Below are 15759 nucleotides of genomic sequence, written 5' to 3'. Positions count from 1 at the left end.
AGGCATGGGACATACATTGTACACACTCATACATTGTATATACACACATAGGATACATATATATTGCACATACAAGCTGCACATAAATTGTACATGTCTACTTTGTTTGCACATATGTGCCTTAATATTAGATACAATTATATACATTCAACTCAACAAATGCAGTGTTCTCTCTAAGCATTTTCAGAAAGGTGAGCAACCCTGGGCTGCTCCTTCACAGAGTCAAATGCACCCTCCCAGCTCTTTTTGTAAAAATTTTGTCTCCCTTTTTATTTAGAAAAAAAAAATTTATTTTATTTTAAGAGAAATAGTAATAAAAGAATACAGGAACTACAGATTATAATAACAAGTGGAAATTATTTCTAAGCTATGTCAATATAAAATACTGTTATTTCGTATATTTAGCTGAGTACTTTTAATTCTATTTTAAAAGGCACTTATATATCCAGGTTTATTTAGCAAGATTAGTGTCCTTCAAAACTGAAGGTACCCCTGCTTTTGAAAAAGCTCCCTGTCTTTTTAATTTTTAATGACATCTCCGTAAAACTTTAAGTAATAGAAAATACTTGAAACGAAAACATTTTCCGATGCTTCCAGCAAAGAAAATTATACTCAGAATCTTCAAAATTACATATCTCAAATTGAAAAATATGTATATATATGCTTAGACCTATTCCAGTACATTTCCACATGATGACTAATTCCTCCCTAACTAAAACTGAATTAAAATCTGCAATTAATACTACATATTCAGGTCCAGATAAAACTCTCAATAGTATGTTTAAACACCTCCCAGCATCCCATCTAGAAACTATTTTAAGATTTTCGAATAAAATTTGGTCAACTATGCAATTCTCATCGATGTGGCAAAAATCACGAATAACGTTAATTCACAAACCTGGTAAAGACTGCAAACATCCTACTGATTACCATCCAATTGCTTTTACAAGTTGGTTGTGCAAATTTTTGGAAACTGATGCATGTAGTATTATAATCCTTGCTAATTTTGTCAAGAAAAAAAAAGCAATTCAGAAAATTTAATAAAATTTTATTGATATTGCAAACTACAGTGAGACTATTTGTTGACGATCTTTGTATATCTTGAAAAGCTTGCGCACAACCAATGCTTCTCACTTTTTTGATCTATGTTTGCTTTGAAAAGAAAAAAAGGAAAGAAAAATCAGTCATTGGGACTTGACTTCATTATTGCAATCATTTATTGAAATTTTATTTAAAACTTTAATATAATCATAGAACTTAGCAAAGGGTTTTAAAATTTTGCATATTTTTCATACTTTTTACGTAAAACAGAAAGTTTTTAGGTGCGATATTTCAATGTAGTGTCTGCAGATCGGAATTTTAACCTGAACCAGAGAATGATCAATCTCCAATTCAGTACCCCCAGAAATATTGATTTGTTATGGAAACATGGAGGACTTTGTGACCCAAAAAATTTAATGTGCACCAGTCACAATTTACACACAATGCAGTGTCCCATCTGTTTTCAAAAATTGTTAACGTTTATTTATAAATAAATTGTGATTTGCTTTAATATCTGAGTATTTTAAATTAAGAGAAAATTCTTTGAGTTACTATTTTAAAGAAATGAATTACTTTCATGTTCAAGCCTTTCTCTTTCCTCTCTTGATACATTTCCCTCATGTCAATAAGCTTATTCTCTAACTTTTCCATTGACCAAACTTGGCCGTTTTTATTACGACGCTTCACTAATACAGCAGGCTCACTAACAAATGCTCCTTTCTGTAAAATACACACAACATTATTCAAATTGTTAATACCAACTGATTTAGATTGAACAATATTAAAATGGAATAATACCTTTCGATTGGGACTGAGATTTGCAGCAGGGATCTGAAGTGTGACTTTAAACTCCGTTTCCTTGCCCATCTCTTCAGCCAGAAAGTTCGCTTCTCTAACGAGGCCATTTGCTCTAACTATGTCTTCTCTAAGTTTAGCCAAGCTTTTCTTGAATAATTCATCTCTAAATAAACAAATTAGAATGATATATGCTAAAAAATAGTTGTATTGTCAAACAAAACTATTTCAACAATAAAACAAAATGTTATAAAAAAAAACTAACAGAAATAGAATACAACACTTTAAAAAAAGTGAAATTATTTATTATTCTAAAATAGTTATTTTATACCAAAAAATAATCTAGTACAGCTTTTTAAGATAGTGATTGCTCCTTTCTATTGTACACATATAAAAATGATATACAAAAATATAATAGGACGTATGTAAAAGTGAAATTATTTATTATTCTATGCCAATTAGTTAGCATTTTATGCCAAAACATAATTTAGTATATGTTTTTCATCAGAACCAGATATGTATAGTAGCTAGTAGAAGCAAAGTGTGGTTATTTCTAACAACAGAGAAACATCAACAAAAAATGAGACATTTTGTTTACTTAAAACATTGAAAACTTGAACTACTTGAATCTGGTGTGAAAAGTTTCGAACATCATCTTTTAAAGGGTAGTTATTTTTAATCTTTGGGAAAATTACAGCAAAAATTACTTTTTATTTACTAGAGATATTTTACTTTTGTCAAAGAATTGTTTTTAACTGAGCCTCATTTTTAATGGATTCTTAGTAAATTAGTAGTTTGTTTATGGATATTTTAATCTCTTTTTTTTCTTCCTCAGCTTTATTTTGCATTACTGCAACTTTAAATTTGCAGGAGCTGCAATTGCAAATGTTGGCATTTCTGTTATGTTACATTTGTGTCAAAAATTACTCTAGAACATATTACTTGCTTTTAAACTAGAATGAACAAGTTGTTAAACAGCACCAGCGATGCCAACTTGCAAATATATATTTTAAAGTGGTAGTTTATCAATTGTGATTCTTGGTTTAATAAATTCAATTTAGCAGCTTTTTATCCACCACTATTTCTAAATAATTCGTAGGCTTATATAATTCACCACTTTATAGTACTTATGTCATGCTGTACCTTTTAAAAAGTAAGCAAAAATAGTCAAATATTTGAAAAATTTACTTTGCAGTTATTTACCGTTTTTTTTATAATTATTTTGGCGTGTCTGGAGCAGTTGGCATCTCTGCAGCACAATCCCCTTCTTATTCCTTCCCATATCGAAGAACAAAAATTTCGGCAATTTTTTTTCTCTCAGAAGCGAAAGCGATATTATAGGTTCTGAATTTTTTTTTTCTTTGAGAAAATGAGGACTATCAAATACTGGATTCCTTACGAATAGTCAATACAAAAATTGGTAAACTCAACTTAAAATCGAATTGTAGTCCATCGATAAGTACTTATTTCTACAATCAAGTGCAAATATTGATCAGTTTTGCTTATTAATATTTGATTTATGTTGAGGAAAAGCTGTAATTGCATTTACAAGGATGATTGTGAGCCCAACTCAAAAATCCTGAAAATTTTTTAAATAAAAAAATTAATGACGCATTTCAAAAAAATAATGTCCTTATAAAATTAAATCATTGATATTTTCAAAACATGAAATTCTAAATAAATTATATGCCGCATAATTTAAGTGTATAATTGCGTATAAATTTACTTTTATCTCTAATCACATTTATTATTCTACCAGAAAAAATATTTACAAATGAAAGAGATGCCAAGTATAAATTCTAGTTCTAATATTTTTAAATACAATATACAAAAATTTTTATGCATAAATGTGATAGCTGATTTCTTGAAATTTCTGGAGCTTGGATTACTGGAAACTTCCGAATCGTGGTTAGCGAAAAATCCGGAAGTCCGGATTTTTTTTCCGAAGCACCCCTGCATTTATTGGAAGCAGCTTTCTTCTACTAACTTTGAATTCCATTTCAGTAACAATTTATTCTGCCTTTAATCAGTTATAATTCATAAACAAATTATGTACTATTGTCATATGTTAGAAAATAATTCTCCAAAAAAATTGAATATAGTGAACTGCCATTTTTGTTGTGTACTTATTGTTGGGATCAGCAGGCAGTTCACTATTGCAGAATTAAACTTAATAAAAAATAAATTTAGCAGGGTTATATGTAAATTAACTTAAGATGATGTATTATCAGGAATTGATGAATTATTAAGTACCTATCCTGTGCCCAACGCTCCATCCTAGATTGCACATTACTTGTGGGAGTACCAGCCGGGGTGTATTTTCCTAAACCGAGCAAATCAAAGGTTGGGTATGGGCTGTAAGGTGTACCGGGAGACATTTGATTCCTTAGTATTTGAAGCTGTCTCTCATACATTTGTCTCTGTTTATCTAATGCAACTAAAAATAGAAATGAATGTCATTATAATGTAAAGAAACTAAAAATTTATTGCAGTCAAAATAAAGAGTGTTGCTCACTTTGCTTGTCCTCTTCGTGCTGTTTTTCAAGAGCAGCCATTGCTGACTGGATTGGATCATTACTAAGCTCATTCATCATAAGTTCCTCTCTCGCAAAGTCGTAATCGAGTGGCCTTTCGGGAATTTCTGGGCTGTTGCAGTCTAAAGGATTAACAAACTAGTTTAAAAATACCATCTAAATAATCTGAGTCGAACTTTGCTAATGCCAAATTGACGGAACTATCATAATTACTTCATGTTAACTGAATTTTGTTTCATCCAATACATCATGAAAACTATTTATTACTAACTAAACTATTATTTTGAGAAATAATCATGATAATTGTTGCATAATATACTAAATATTTTACACATATGGACTTTTATAGTCATCAAAATAGAAAAATTGCAATATTTTCCTGCTACGATTGACATTAAACATACTTGAAATGTTATGTATTATGTTTACTCATAATTTCGAATATTAATAGGCATTTAATTCATAAAAGATAAATAAAAGATTTTTTTTCTAAATTAATTTTGAAAAAAAGAGTTCTGAATAAAAATAAACTGAACATTTCAGAACAAAAAAAAAATTTGAACTGATTTCTATAAATGAGGTTCGCTTCATTGTGTATTAGTAATACTTATTTAAATACTCAAGCAAGCAAACAATAATCTGTAAAAAAAAAAAATTCTATTTCAATAGGAATTTTTTTGGAAACTTACACAATTTTAGGGAATTTTCTAAAATGTACAAAAATCAGGAGAATTTTAATTAAACCAGTAAACCAGGAGAAACTGGTAAAATCCAGTAGTCTACTGGAAAATCCAGTAAAGTTGGCAGCTACGTATTATGTATTATTAATTCATGTTATGTACTGCATTAATGTATGCAAACAATACTATTACTAACCGAACAAATTAAAATAAGCTTAAATATTTTTATCTACTTCATTTAACTATTTTATTTTTATTACTATATTTATTTGCTCATCTGTTACTTCTAACAAAGGAAGAAAATATAAATACCCATTCCTCAAAATGCATGATTGGGATTTTAATCACACGCTTATTATCTATGTGCTGTGTCCAGTTTTCTTTCACGTTAAGCGATAATCAGCTTCAAAATTTCATGTTTAAACATGCAAAATAAAACAATAATTTATTGCTAACTCACAGGACCAAGCATGTGTTTTCGTGATATTTCACATTGAGCGATTTCGTGTTAATGAGGTTCGACTGCATTATTAAAAAAATTTAAATAAAAAGTTTTTTTTTGAAGAAGAAGTTACCATAAAATTATAATTTCAGATAAAAGAACAAATCAACCATTTCTACAATAAATTTAAAAATATGATTAAAACAAAAGTAATTGGAAGTTTCATTTCTAAGAAGGTTAAATTGAAAGTTCAAAAGATACATCAAACAACATCTCCTCTGCATCTATTTAAAATTCATGATTGCGTAAGTTCACACTATAGCAAATTTTAAACATAAAATTTTTTGTATAAAACAAATTGCTGTATTCATCAATCTGTAATAAGCACACTCTGTATTGCAATGCAATTTAACTTAAGGACCATTAAATTACAAGTTTATTTATTTATTTTTAATAAAATAAACGTTTTTCTTTTTTGAATACTTTGAAAGAATGCCTCAAGATCATTCATGTAAAATAATGAGCCAGTATAGTCCTGCAGAATTCAAAAATACATTTAAATTTTAGAAAACTGTTCTCTTGGTAAGATTCACAATAAAAGTATAATTTACACATGGTGAGTAGCCAAATCTTTCAATAAAAAATAAGCACTTTTTAAACACGCAAAAAATATTTTTAAGCACTATATACATTAACAAAATAATTTTCAAAGACTTTACGTGATCATGAGAAAATTACAAGTTTCGGACAAAGAACTCCTTTCGTGATTATATTAGCCGTTATAAAATGATCAAGAGATTTTTCCGTTCGATATCAGAGGGTGAAAAATGAAGTCTGAAATTGAGAATATCTTGCAAAATGCAGCAGAGTTGCACACAAGAAGGCAATAATCACACCGAACCCAGCTCAGTAGATGTACATACGGACTCGCAAGTATTTCATCAAACATGTAAAATGATTGGCTCTTTTATACGCTATGGATCGATGGTACGTCAAAATGGATTGTGGTTAAATGAATTGTGGAAAGGTTGAATAGAACAATGTAAAAAGCACTGTTTTGCATAATCCGTGGCGAAAATCGACATGGTAAAGAGAAAAAATCTCATTTTTGAAAAGAGAAAATTGAGCACTTTTTAAAAACACCCAATGAAAAAAGCATTTTTAAGGGCTTTTAAATAACGAAAATCGAAAATAAGCACCTTTAAGCACTTTTCAAAAATGCTATGCACCATGTTACATATAGTGTAATTACAAGATAAAATGTATAATAAAAGTATAATTATAAAAAGTAAGGAAAATAATACAGCTGTATCATTATAAAATAAGGAAAATAACATATAGTGAGTAATGAGAAAAAAAACTTACTGTTTGCTTTAGGGCAATTTACTCTGAAGAAATGGTTGTTACCCCATAATATTCTATCACCATGTTGAAGCTGAATTCTACTACTTACTACAGAGCCATTCACACAAGTTCTAAAAATAAATACACATATATACATATAAGTGTGTGTGTGAATTACTACTTAAAACGTTGATATTACTGAGAAAAAAATTAAGTGATTAATTTTTGATCAAATTATAGATTTCTCCATACTATGAAGCAATTTAATTGTTTTAAAAGGTTGACTTTAAATAAGCTTATTAATTAATGCAGAGAATTATTTAAGCTAAATCAGACACAAAATCATATTTTCTATGAACTGAAAGTCAGATTTTTGAGTCGTATAATTCATAACAAGACAAATGAAGAAATTCGCATTGTTACTCTTCATTGGTTATCTACCATACAATTTTGAACAGAAATTAAAAGCACTTTTGAAGATAATAAAATTTCCATTTTATTTATTTTTTGCCAGGTTTAATGAAATAGTCATCCAAGTTGTATCACGACAAAAAAAGTTCTTAACAACAAACTAAAGTTTAATTATTAAAGTTTACTAACATTAATTAATGCTTAATAATTAAAGTTTATTAATTAAATTATTAATAAAAACTTATTTATTACACCAAGTGTCGGAAAACCAGAATGTGCACCATATTTAATCCCGTCTGTGAACTATTTTTTAAGTCTTTAACTGAGGTGAAGAGGTTGATTTAATCGATGGAACAATAATAGAGAAATGATGCTTTTTGATTAACTTTCTCTTTTTTTTTAAAAGTAAAACGGTAATATGATCATCAATGAATGTTTTTTAATACAAAATTTATGCACAATTTAAGTGTTATTTGAATTTAGGAGTCAACAACACTAAAAATCCTTCAGCATTTTATTAGAAGTTGAGGTCAGGTTTCTTTGAATCTGTGAATATGTTTTCGTTGGAAAGTCTGAAAAAGCAATCTTTTTTAATTTACTTTCAAATTGTTATAGTTTGGTAGGGCAATTCAATCCTAACGAGACTATTTCACTTGAAAAGTCATTAAATCATAATAAATGAGTTTGAATGCGTTTTTACTTGATTTGTTGTAATTTAATGAGTGTCCCATCTTCCAAAACAATTTAAACCCATTTATAGAGACATTAACACTTCCGACACAAATGGGATATATACATCCCAAAGATTAAACTTTATTCCCTAATGGATAAACAGAACCCAATTTCGCATGTTTTTTCATATTTTCAGGGTTTTTTAGGCATTAGGGAATAAAAATATGACTAAAGGAACTTGGCAACACTCTCATATTCAAAGTGGTGGACTTCTGTTTGCGAGCATGCCAGTCTACCTAGTTTTAATTTATGTATGTTTTTAATTTTAAGCCAAGTACAACAACAATTTTGCCAGATTTTGTGTAAAATACTTATGTTTGTTCTTATTAAGTGATAATTTTACCTATTTAGTATCAGATTTAGAAATTTTGACACATTTTGTTTTGTGGGATATATCGTCCCAATCATAGTTACCATTGGGACAAAATATCCCAATCGTACTTACCAGTGAGATAATATATCCCATTAGTGATAAAAATATTATAAGAACAAATGCTAGCTTTTGTTTTGATTACTTTATGACGGCAACTTCTGGTTTCTTTAACTTCTGGTAAGACGATTTTTGATAAGAATAGATAATTTGATGCATTTATAATATTTTCATTATTTGTTATCATGCAATATATAGGTATTTTAGCAATATTCAAGACGATTGGGACATATTATCCCAGATTTCCGGGAAAACGGGAAATGTGGAAAATTTTAAACTTATTAGTATACTCATTTTAATATGTAAGCATTAACATAAACTGTCTTTCCTACTTAAATTTTAATGATGCAAAAGTACGGTCCAAAGGGTTAAATTATTTTTAGTGCAGTGTGTAATACCTGATTCATTATATATTTAGAATAAAAGGAAAGATTATTTTTACCTAGCTCCATCAACAGGTATCAATACAAGTTCTGAATGTTCTATTAAAATTGTACAGTGCTTAGGCATGATTCCAAGACCACTCAACTGTATGTCTAAATCAGAGGAGGCACCGGGATAACCTACAACTGTTTTATCCTGGAAAATAAAATACAGATAAATATTTTTCACAAATGGTGCTCCACAGAACCCTAGGATCGCAGCAAAGGATCAAAAGAGTTAAGAGAGTTTACTATTGTAAAACTTGTAATTATATTTATATTCAAATAATACACAATTTATTTGATATTTTGTCCATCTTTATAGAATTGTTTAAATAGAATGCCGGAAAAAAATAAGAAAAAAACTTTTTTTTTTTAAATAACGATACTTTTTTCAATAACAATATATTCAATAAATTATTAAAGTATCAGTATTTTTCATCAAACTTTTCGATTCAAAATAAAATAACCGAATTCTAGAATAATGAATTATGTTTCTCTGATAACCAATCTGAAACATTTATAAAAGGTCTTTTTGAAAATTATAATTCAGCATACTATAATCATTTTCAGCTCATGAATATATCAAAAAACAAATTCAGAACTAGACTGGATGCCACTCCAGACCTATAATTGTAAAACAATTACTGATAAAACAACGAATGAAAAAACTTCATTCGTCACATTAAATAATATCAAAATAATTGGTAGACTTTCTTTGTTTAGTATATTCATAGCTGAGTAAATTTTATTTATGATCCTGGAGTTCGGCCGAAAGATGCTCGATTATTTAGGGATCCATAGCAAAAAAAATTTTTAAATAGTTGTTCAAGATTACATTAAAAAATAAAACACTTACTTTCAGGTAATATACAAGTAGTTCATTTAAGGAAGGATCAGCATTTAAATTAACTAAGTAGTATTTGTCTTGCTCCACTTTAATTCCTGAAGCCTGAACAGAAATGCCCATTTTTTCTAACGCTTGCTGTCTCTCCTGAAGATGGGGAGAAAAGAAAAACCCAGTTAGATGCACACCTAGCCAAACAAGAGAGTTTTTTTTAATAAATAAAAACTTTTTCAGGGTACCTGATGTATTTTCTCTGTTTTCCTTAGTTTTTCTTCCCACGTCTGAGAAATTTCTTGCATAAGTTTCTCAGATTCTTTAAGTCTATCCTGCAGGTCTTCTTGCTAAAAATGATTCATGTAATACATGTGAGGTCATGAAGTAAAATTTACAATACTTAAACTTAATAATTCAAAGGAAAACAAATTATGAATTTTTCATTAATTTCTAGTCAAATTGCTAATTATTCAAATCAGATCATTTTATTTATTTTGAAAAAAGAAAAATAATTACTTTTATCAATTAAATGATTGATGAGCTGAAAAATTTTAAGTGGTGAGAGCAAAAAATATTTGTCTCAAACAATAAAAGAATTTTAAAAAATTTATACATGACTATCAGTGAATTTTTAAAATAACTTGAAAACAATTAATGAAAAATTGTTGGTTTTCATTGAAAAAAATTACTTATGTTATTCAAAAATGATTGAATTTTTTAATACCAACTTAAAAATATTGAATTAAAAAAAATTATTTATTACTTATTTCATTGAATTCATGTATGCAACTAATACATTTATATTTAAAAATTTAAACAATTTAAATTTAAAAGACAATTTCAATTTTAAATTAGATCAGAAGAGTCAAATAACAGAACTGAAAATCTAACATAATTATTTCCATTCATAAAATTCATTATATGCAGAAAACAAACTTTAGTTCAAATAGTATTTTTTTAAAAATTAAAATTTGATGCATAGAACATGTTTTTACACAATACTGCACCTTTAAAAAAATTTACTTTAAAAAACTTCCAATGATCTCTGAGTAAATTTACTCATTACAACTTTTATTTACTCATTCTGAGTAAATAAAAGTTAAGACTAAAAATAAAAATCAGAAGTTTNTTTTTTTTTTTTTTTTTTTTTTTTTTTTTTTTTTTTTTTTTTTTTTTTTTTTTTTTTATGGGAAGAAATTACAGACATTATGAAAAATATAAAATACTTAGTATCAATAGGTTCAATAATTTTTTTAACTAATAAATTTTAACCCTTTGATGCTAAGAGTGCACATAAGCATCCAGAGAAAACTATTGGTTTGGCCTATAGTTTACATATACCTCCAATGCAAGACATACATGTAAACCATTGATCACCAAATAGTCGATTGTGAGCTACCAGTAGCTAAGATATTCAACAGTCTTCTGATTTAAAAGAATTGAACACATTAAAATTAATAGAAAAATAGTCATACGCAAAAGAAAAAAATACTCTTATTACTTCTACTGATGAAAAAAAATCAAATTTAGAAGATTTTGATGCGGATGAAATGATTGAATATTAACTGTTTGATCTTATTTCTTTAAAAAAAATAAGTTTTTTTTAAATGCAGAGTATTTATGTTATTTGCTTGTAATTCGCAAAATTTTCAATATCCAAAAAAAAAAAAAAAACATACTTAATTACTATCAAATCATGGTATTTTAAAGCTCTATCATTGGTAAATAAACAATATACGTTAAAAATAATACAAAAATATTTGAATCTGTTTTGGCGTGGACTAAATAATAGCAGTAGCATTGTGTACTATATTATCATGACTTGTTATTCAGCCAACAAGATCCACATTCAATGGTCAAGTATTTAGTCTCCAGCGAAAGCTACTGCTGGCTCCTGCAGCCCTTTAACTAAGAGCATTCATTTGTGAAAAGGTTAATAAGCTATTCCAGTAGCGTGAAGAAAAGAACTTACTGTTGTGCCTTTAAGTTGTTCCTTAAGCATTTCAACTTCCTCCCTGAGATCTCTGATAATCCTGGCATTGGGATCTTCATTCACCACAGCGTGATTGACGATACGCTTCGCTCGATCTGCATACCTTAGAGTGGAGAGAGTCTCATCGTAGTTGTCAGCTGCTGGGCTGATTGTAGCAACCATAACTGTTCGGCTGTTGCCACCGAGATTGTCCTAAAACACAAATTGATAATAAATATAACGCTTGAAAATTAATGACACAGCATTTCCCACAGATTTTCTCAAAGAATATTTCCCTGAAATATTAGAGAATAATGTTAAAATTATGAGAGTAATTCTTTGTGATAATATCAAAATTAATTTTAAAAAAACGACGTCTAAAATCACAAATGATGAAAATTTTATAGTTATTATTTATTAAAATTTTACCATTTGTGATTTTAAACATTGTTTTTAATGAATTGTAATGTATGTTTACTTAATATAGGCATTCATAAAAGAAATTTCTTTCTTCAATAATTAACCTTGATTTCATAGATGTGATCTGTTATTCCGACATATTATCACTTAAATTAGATAAGTGCGGGAATAAAGGCGAAAAAACATAAAGAGTGTTAACCTCTACTTGAGATATATTCAACTGAACTAAATGATACACGAGCTTATACACAATTGTCGAACTTTCTTGAATAGGGCATTCCAAAATCTGAAAATTCTAGAAATTGAATAATTAACAGCGTAAACATTAATGAAAAAATGAGAGGGATTTACAATGTATTTTTCAACAAAAATCATTTGCAGGCAACTTGTCCCACACTGGATTTGAACACCCAATCTTTGGCTTTGTGGAGTGAAGCTTCATCACGGACCCACCAGCTGCAAAGAAAGAAGTAACAAAAGACATTTCCGATTTTGGGGGTAAAACCATGGTTTTCTCTGACTCTTTTTTTGAATCTCGTTTTTCCTGACAATTCCCAGTATGCTTACATCTTGTTGAATTTAAATAATGTCAACTAGATGAAGTGGCTTGGCTTTCTGTTGTTGGATGACATTGCAAAACCACATTCGCAGATGGTACAGAAAACGATATGGCAACTCTTGGTTTGGAGCCCTTTGACCATCCCCCACACAATTCTCATGCCTGGAGTCATCCACCTGTTTTTAAGCTTTGAAGAAAATTCTTGCCGAAACGCACTTTGGGAACAATGCTGAAGTGATTCGAGCTTCTTTCGATTGTTTGCTACAGGGCCTTTTGAAGCTTAAGTGGTAAGACAAATGTTTCATCGGATTTGGTTACTGTGTGGAAAAGTGAAGTTTTACATCTTATATTTATTACGTCACTATATTTTCTGTTTTTTATAAACACTTCTGTCCCTAATAGTTAAGAGACATTTACCACTGTCAGTTTTGAAATTATTTTCTTTTTCTTTTTTTCCCTGCCAATTTCAGGTTTTTCTCACCTTATGGGAAACTTATGTCGAAATAATTTTAACAAATAATATTATATACAATTAAAAAGAAATACCTTGAGCAGCCAAGTGAGAACTGAGTCTCTGTAAGCAACAAATTTGTCTTTTGTCTTCCCACAAGACTGGTCAGCTAATTTTGATATGACTAATCCTAGGGTTGTCAGAGATCTACAAAACAAAATATTCTTTTAAATTTTTTAATGTTAAAATAAATAAGACATATATTAAATTGATAAAGAAAATAATTTAACTACAGAAAAATGAATAGAATTGAAGTTTCAAAGGTGTATCACACAATATCTTATTTGAGTGCAGATAAATGTTTAGCACAGGGCATGAATTTTGAGTTCTAAAGATTCTAACTGAGCTAAACTTTTTGCTCACAGCTGTTTTGCTGAATAATATGAAATGTTAACTGATAACTAACTTTCAAAATGTTAACTGATATTGTATAAAGTGTCAGATATAATTATTAATGTTTTCATTAATGCTCAAAATAGCTTTGAGTAGAAATGTTTGTTGTGATGCATGTCTGTGAAGTTAATGATAGTAAAAGATAAAAACTGTAACAACATTAAATAAACATCTACTCTGTCTATGCTTATATGCATATTTTGTGTAATATTAAATGTTTTTTATGTCTACTAATAATGTAGTTTATTCATCCTAAAACCATCGCCTCATCAAAAATAAATAACTTTTTGGTGAGCCCCCATCCACACATCAATGAAAGACATTAAAATAAGAAAATATCAGATAATCAAAATATTAGAAAAACTATCAGCCAATTGCAGCACTAGAATCACACTCTCTCAAGACTCTTTTATTCTCCAGTCAAATTCTGCTGTACTAGAATCAAAATTTGTTATTCGATACTAGCGATGTAACACATATTCCATCACTATTCGGTAATTAATCCTTTTGACAAATATTCAGTTCGCCAAATGATCAGCCAAATACTTTTTATTGGAAAAGTATTTTTCAGCCAAGTTTTATTTTTGGAATTTGAATAGATTTAATTTAAAGAAAATAATCGCAAAATATATTTGTACATATTTGTTAAGTTCTAAAATTTATGTGCTTACGTACAGCTTTCAAATTTATTCTCTGGAAGGCAGATAGTAAAAAGAAATTTCAAAAATTGAAACGAGATTACTTTATATTAAACCAAAGTTTCTGTGCTGCTGCTTATTTTTTTTTTTTAATTATATTCAGTCAAGACAATTTCAGAATTTTTTTCAACACTTTTTGTTTTAAGATTTTAGAATGTTTTTTCCCCCCTATTGTTGGCTGGTCATAATAAATGACTTTGTGGACCACAGTTAAAGATTGTTATATATTANACTTACGGGACAATGCTGAAGTGATTCGAGCTTCTTTCGATTGTTTGCTACAGGGCCTTTTGAAGCTTAAGTGGTAAGACAAATGTTTCATCGGATTTGGTTACTGTGTGGAAAAGTGAAGTTTTACATCTTATATTTATTACGTCACTATATTTTCTGTTTTTTATAAACACTTCTGTCCCTAATAGTTAAGAGACATTTACCACTGTCAGTTTTGAAATTATTTTCTTTTTCTTTTTTTCCCTGCCAATTTCAGGTTTTTCTCACCTTATGGGAAACTTATGTCGAAATAATTTTAACAAATAATATTATATACAATTAAAAAGAAATACCTTGAGCAGCCAAGTGAGAACTGAGTCTCTGTAAGCAACAAATTTGTCTTTTGTCTTCCCACAAGACTGGTCAGCTAATTTTGATATGACTAATCCTAGGGTTGTCAGAGATCTACAAAACAAAATATTCTTTTAAATTTTTTAATGTTAAAATAAATAAGACATATATTAAATTGATAAAGAAAATAATTTAACTACAGAAAAATGAATAGAATTGAAGTTTCAAAGGTGTATCACACAATATCTTATTTGAGTGCAGATAAATGTTTAGCACAGGGCATGAATTTTGAGTTCTAAAGATTCTAACTGAGCTAAACTTTTTGCTCACAGCTGTTTTGCTGAATAATATGAAATGTTAACTGATAACTAACTTTCAAAATGTTAACTGATATTGTATAAAGTGTCAGATATAATTATTAATGTTTTCATTAATGCTCAAAATAGCTTTGAGTAGAAATGTTTGTTGTGATGCATGTCTGTGAAGTTAATGATAGTAAAAGATAACAACTGTAACAACCTTAAATAAAAATCTACTCTGTCTATTCTTATATGCATATTTTGTGTAATATTAAATGTTTTTTTTTATGTCTATGAATAGTGCAGTTCATTTGTCCTAAAACCATTGTGTCAAGCATAAAGAACTTTTTGGTGTGCGTTCACACATCAATAATATTAAATGTTCTTTTTGGTGTGCATCCACACATCATAATATTAAATGTTTTTTTTATGTCTATGAATAGTGCAGTTCATTTGTCCTAAAACCATTGTGTCAAGCATAAAGAACTTTTTGGTGTGCGTCCACACATCAATAAAAGATATTTTTTTTAAATTATATTCAGGCAAGTCAATTTCAAAATTTTGTTCAACACTTGTTGTTTTAAGAATTGAGAATGTTAGGTTTTTTTTCTTCTCCTTTTTGCTGTTTTCCGGTTTTTATCACAGTGTGTCATTTTAATAGAATGTTTCCGACA

General features: G+C 28.6%; 1 protein-coding gene across 1 annotated transcript in view; it reads right to left on the bottom strand.

Annotated features, from left to right (window-relative positions):
• Window positions 1–15759, bottom strand: part of LOC107441478 (Kinesin heavy chain 73) — a 129414-nt gene that overhangs the window by 43049 nt on the left and 70606 nt on the right. The window contains exons 9-18 of the mRNA XM_043045685.2: window positions 14789–14900; window positions 11645–11857; window positions 9918–10019; window positions 9691–9825; window positions 8852–8988; window positions 6858–6967; window positions 4352–4492; window positions 4090–4273; window positions 1840–2002; window positions 1615–1761 (exon numbers count right to left, since the gene is read on the bottom strand). Of these exons, the coding sequence (XP_042901619.1) occupies window positions 1615–1761; window positions 1840–2002; window positions 4090–4273; window positions 4352–4492; window positions 6858–6967; window positions 8852–8988; window positions 9691–9825; window positions 9918–10019; window positions 11645–11857; window positions 14789–14900 (1444 nt within the window). The remainder of the gene's footprint in view (window positions 1–1614; window positions 1762–1839; window positions 2003–4089; window positions 4274–4351; window positions 4493–6857; window positions 6968–8851; window positions 8989–9690; window positions 9826–9917; window positions 10020–11644; window positions 11858–14788; window positions 14901–15759) is intronic.

The sequence above is a fragment of the Parasteatoda tepidariorum genome, chromosome 3, assembly GCF_043381705.1.
Source record: "Parasteatoda tepidariorum isolate YZ-2023 chromosome 3, CAS_Ptep_4.0, whole genome shotgun sequence".
NCBI classification, from domain to species: Eukaryota; Metazoa; Arthropoda; class Arachnida; order Araneae; family Theridiidae; genus Parasteatoda; species Parasteatoda tepidariorum.
The sequence above is the reverse complement of the archived record's forward strand: the minus strand, read 5'-3'. Positions and strand labels throughout refer to the sequence as shown.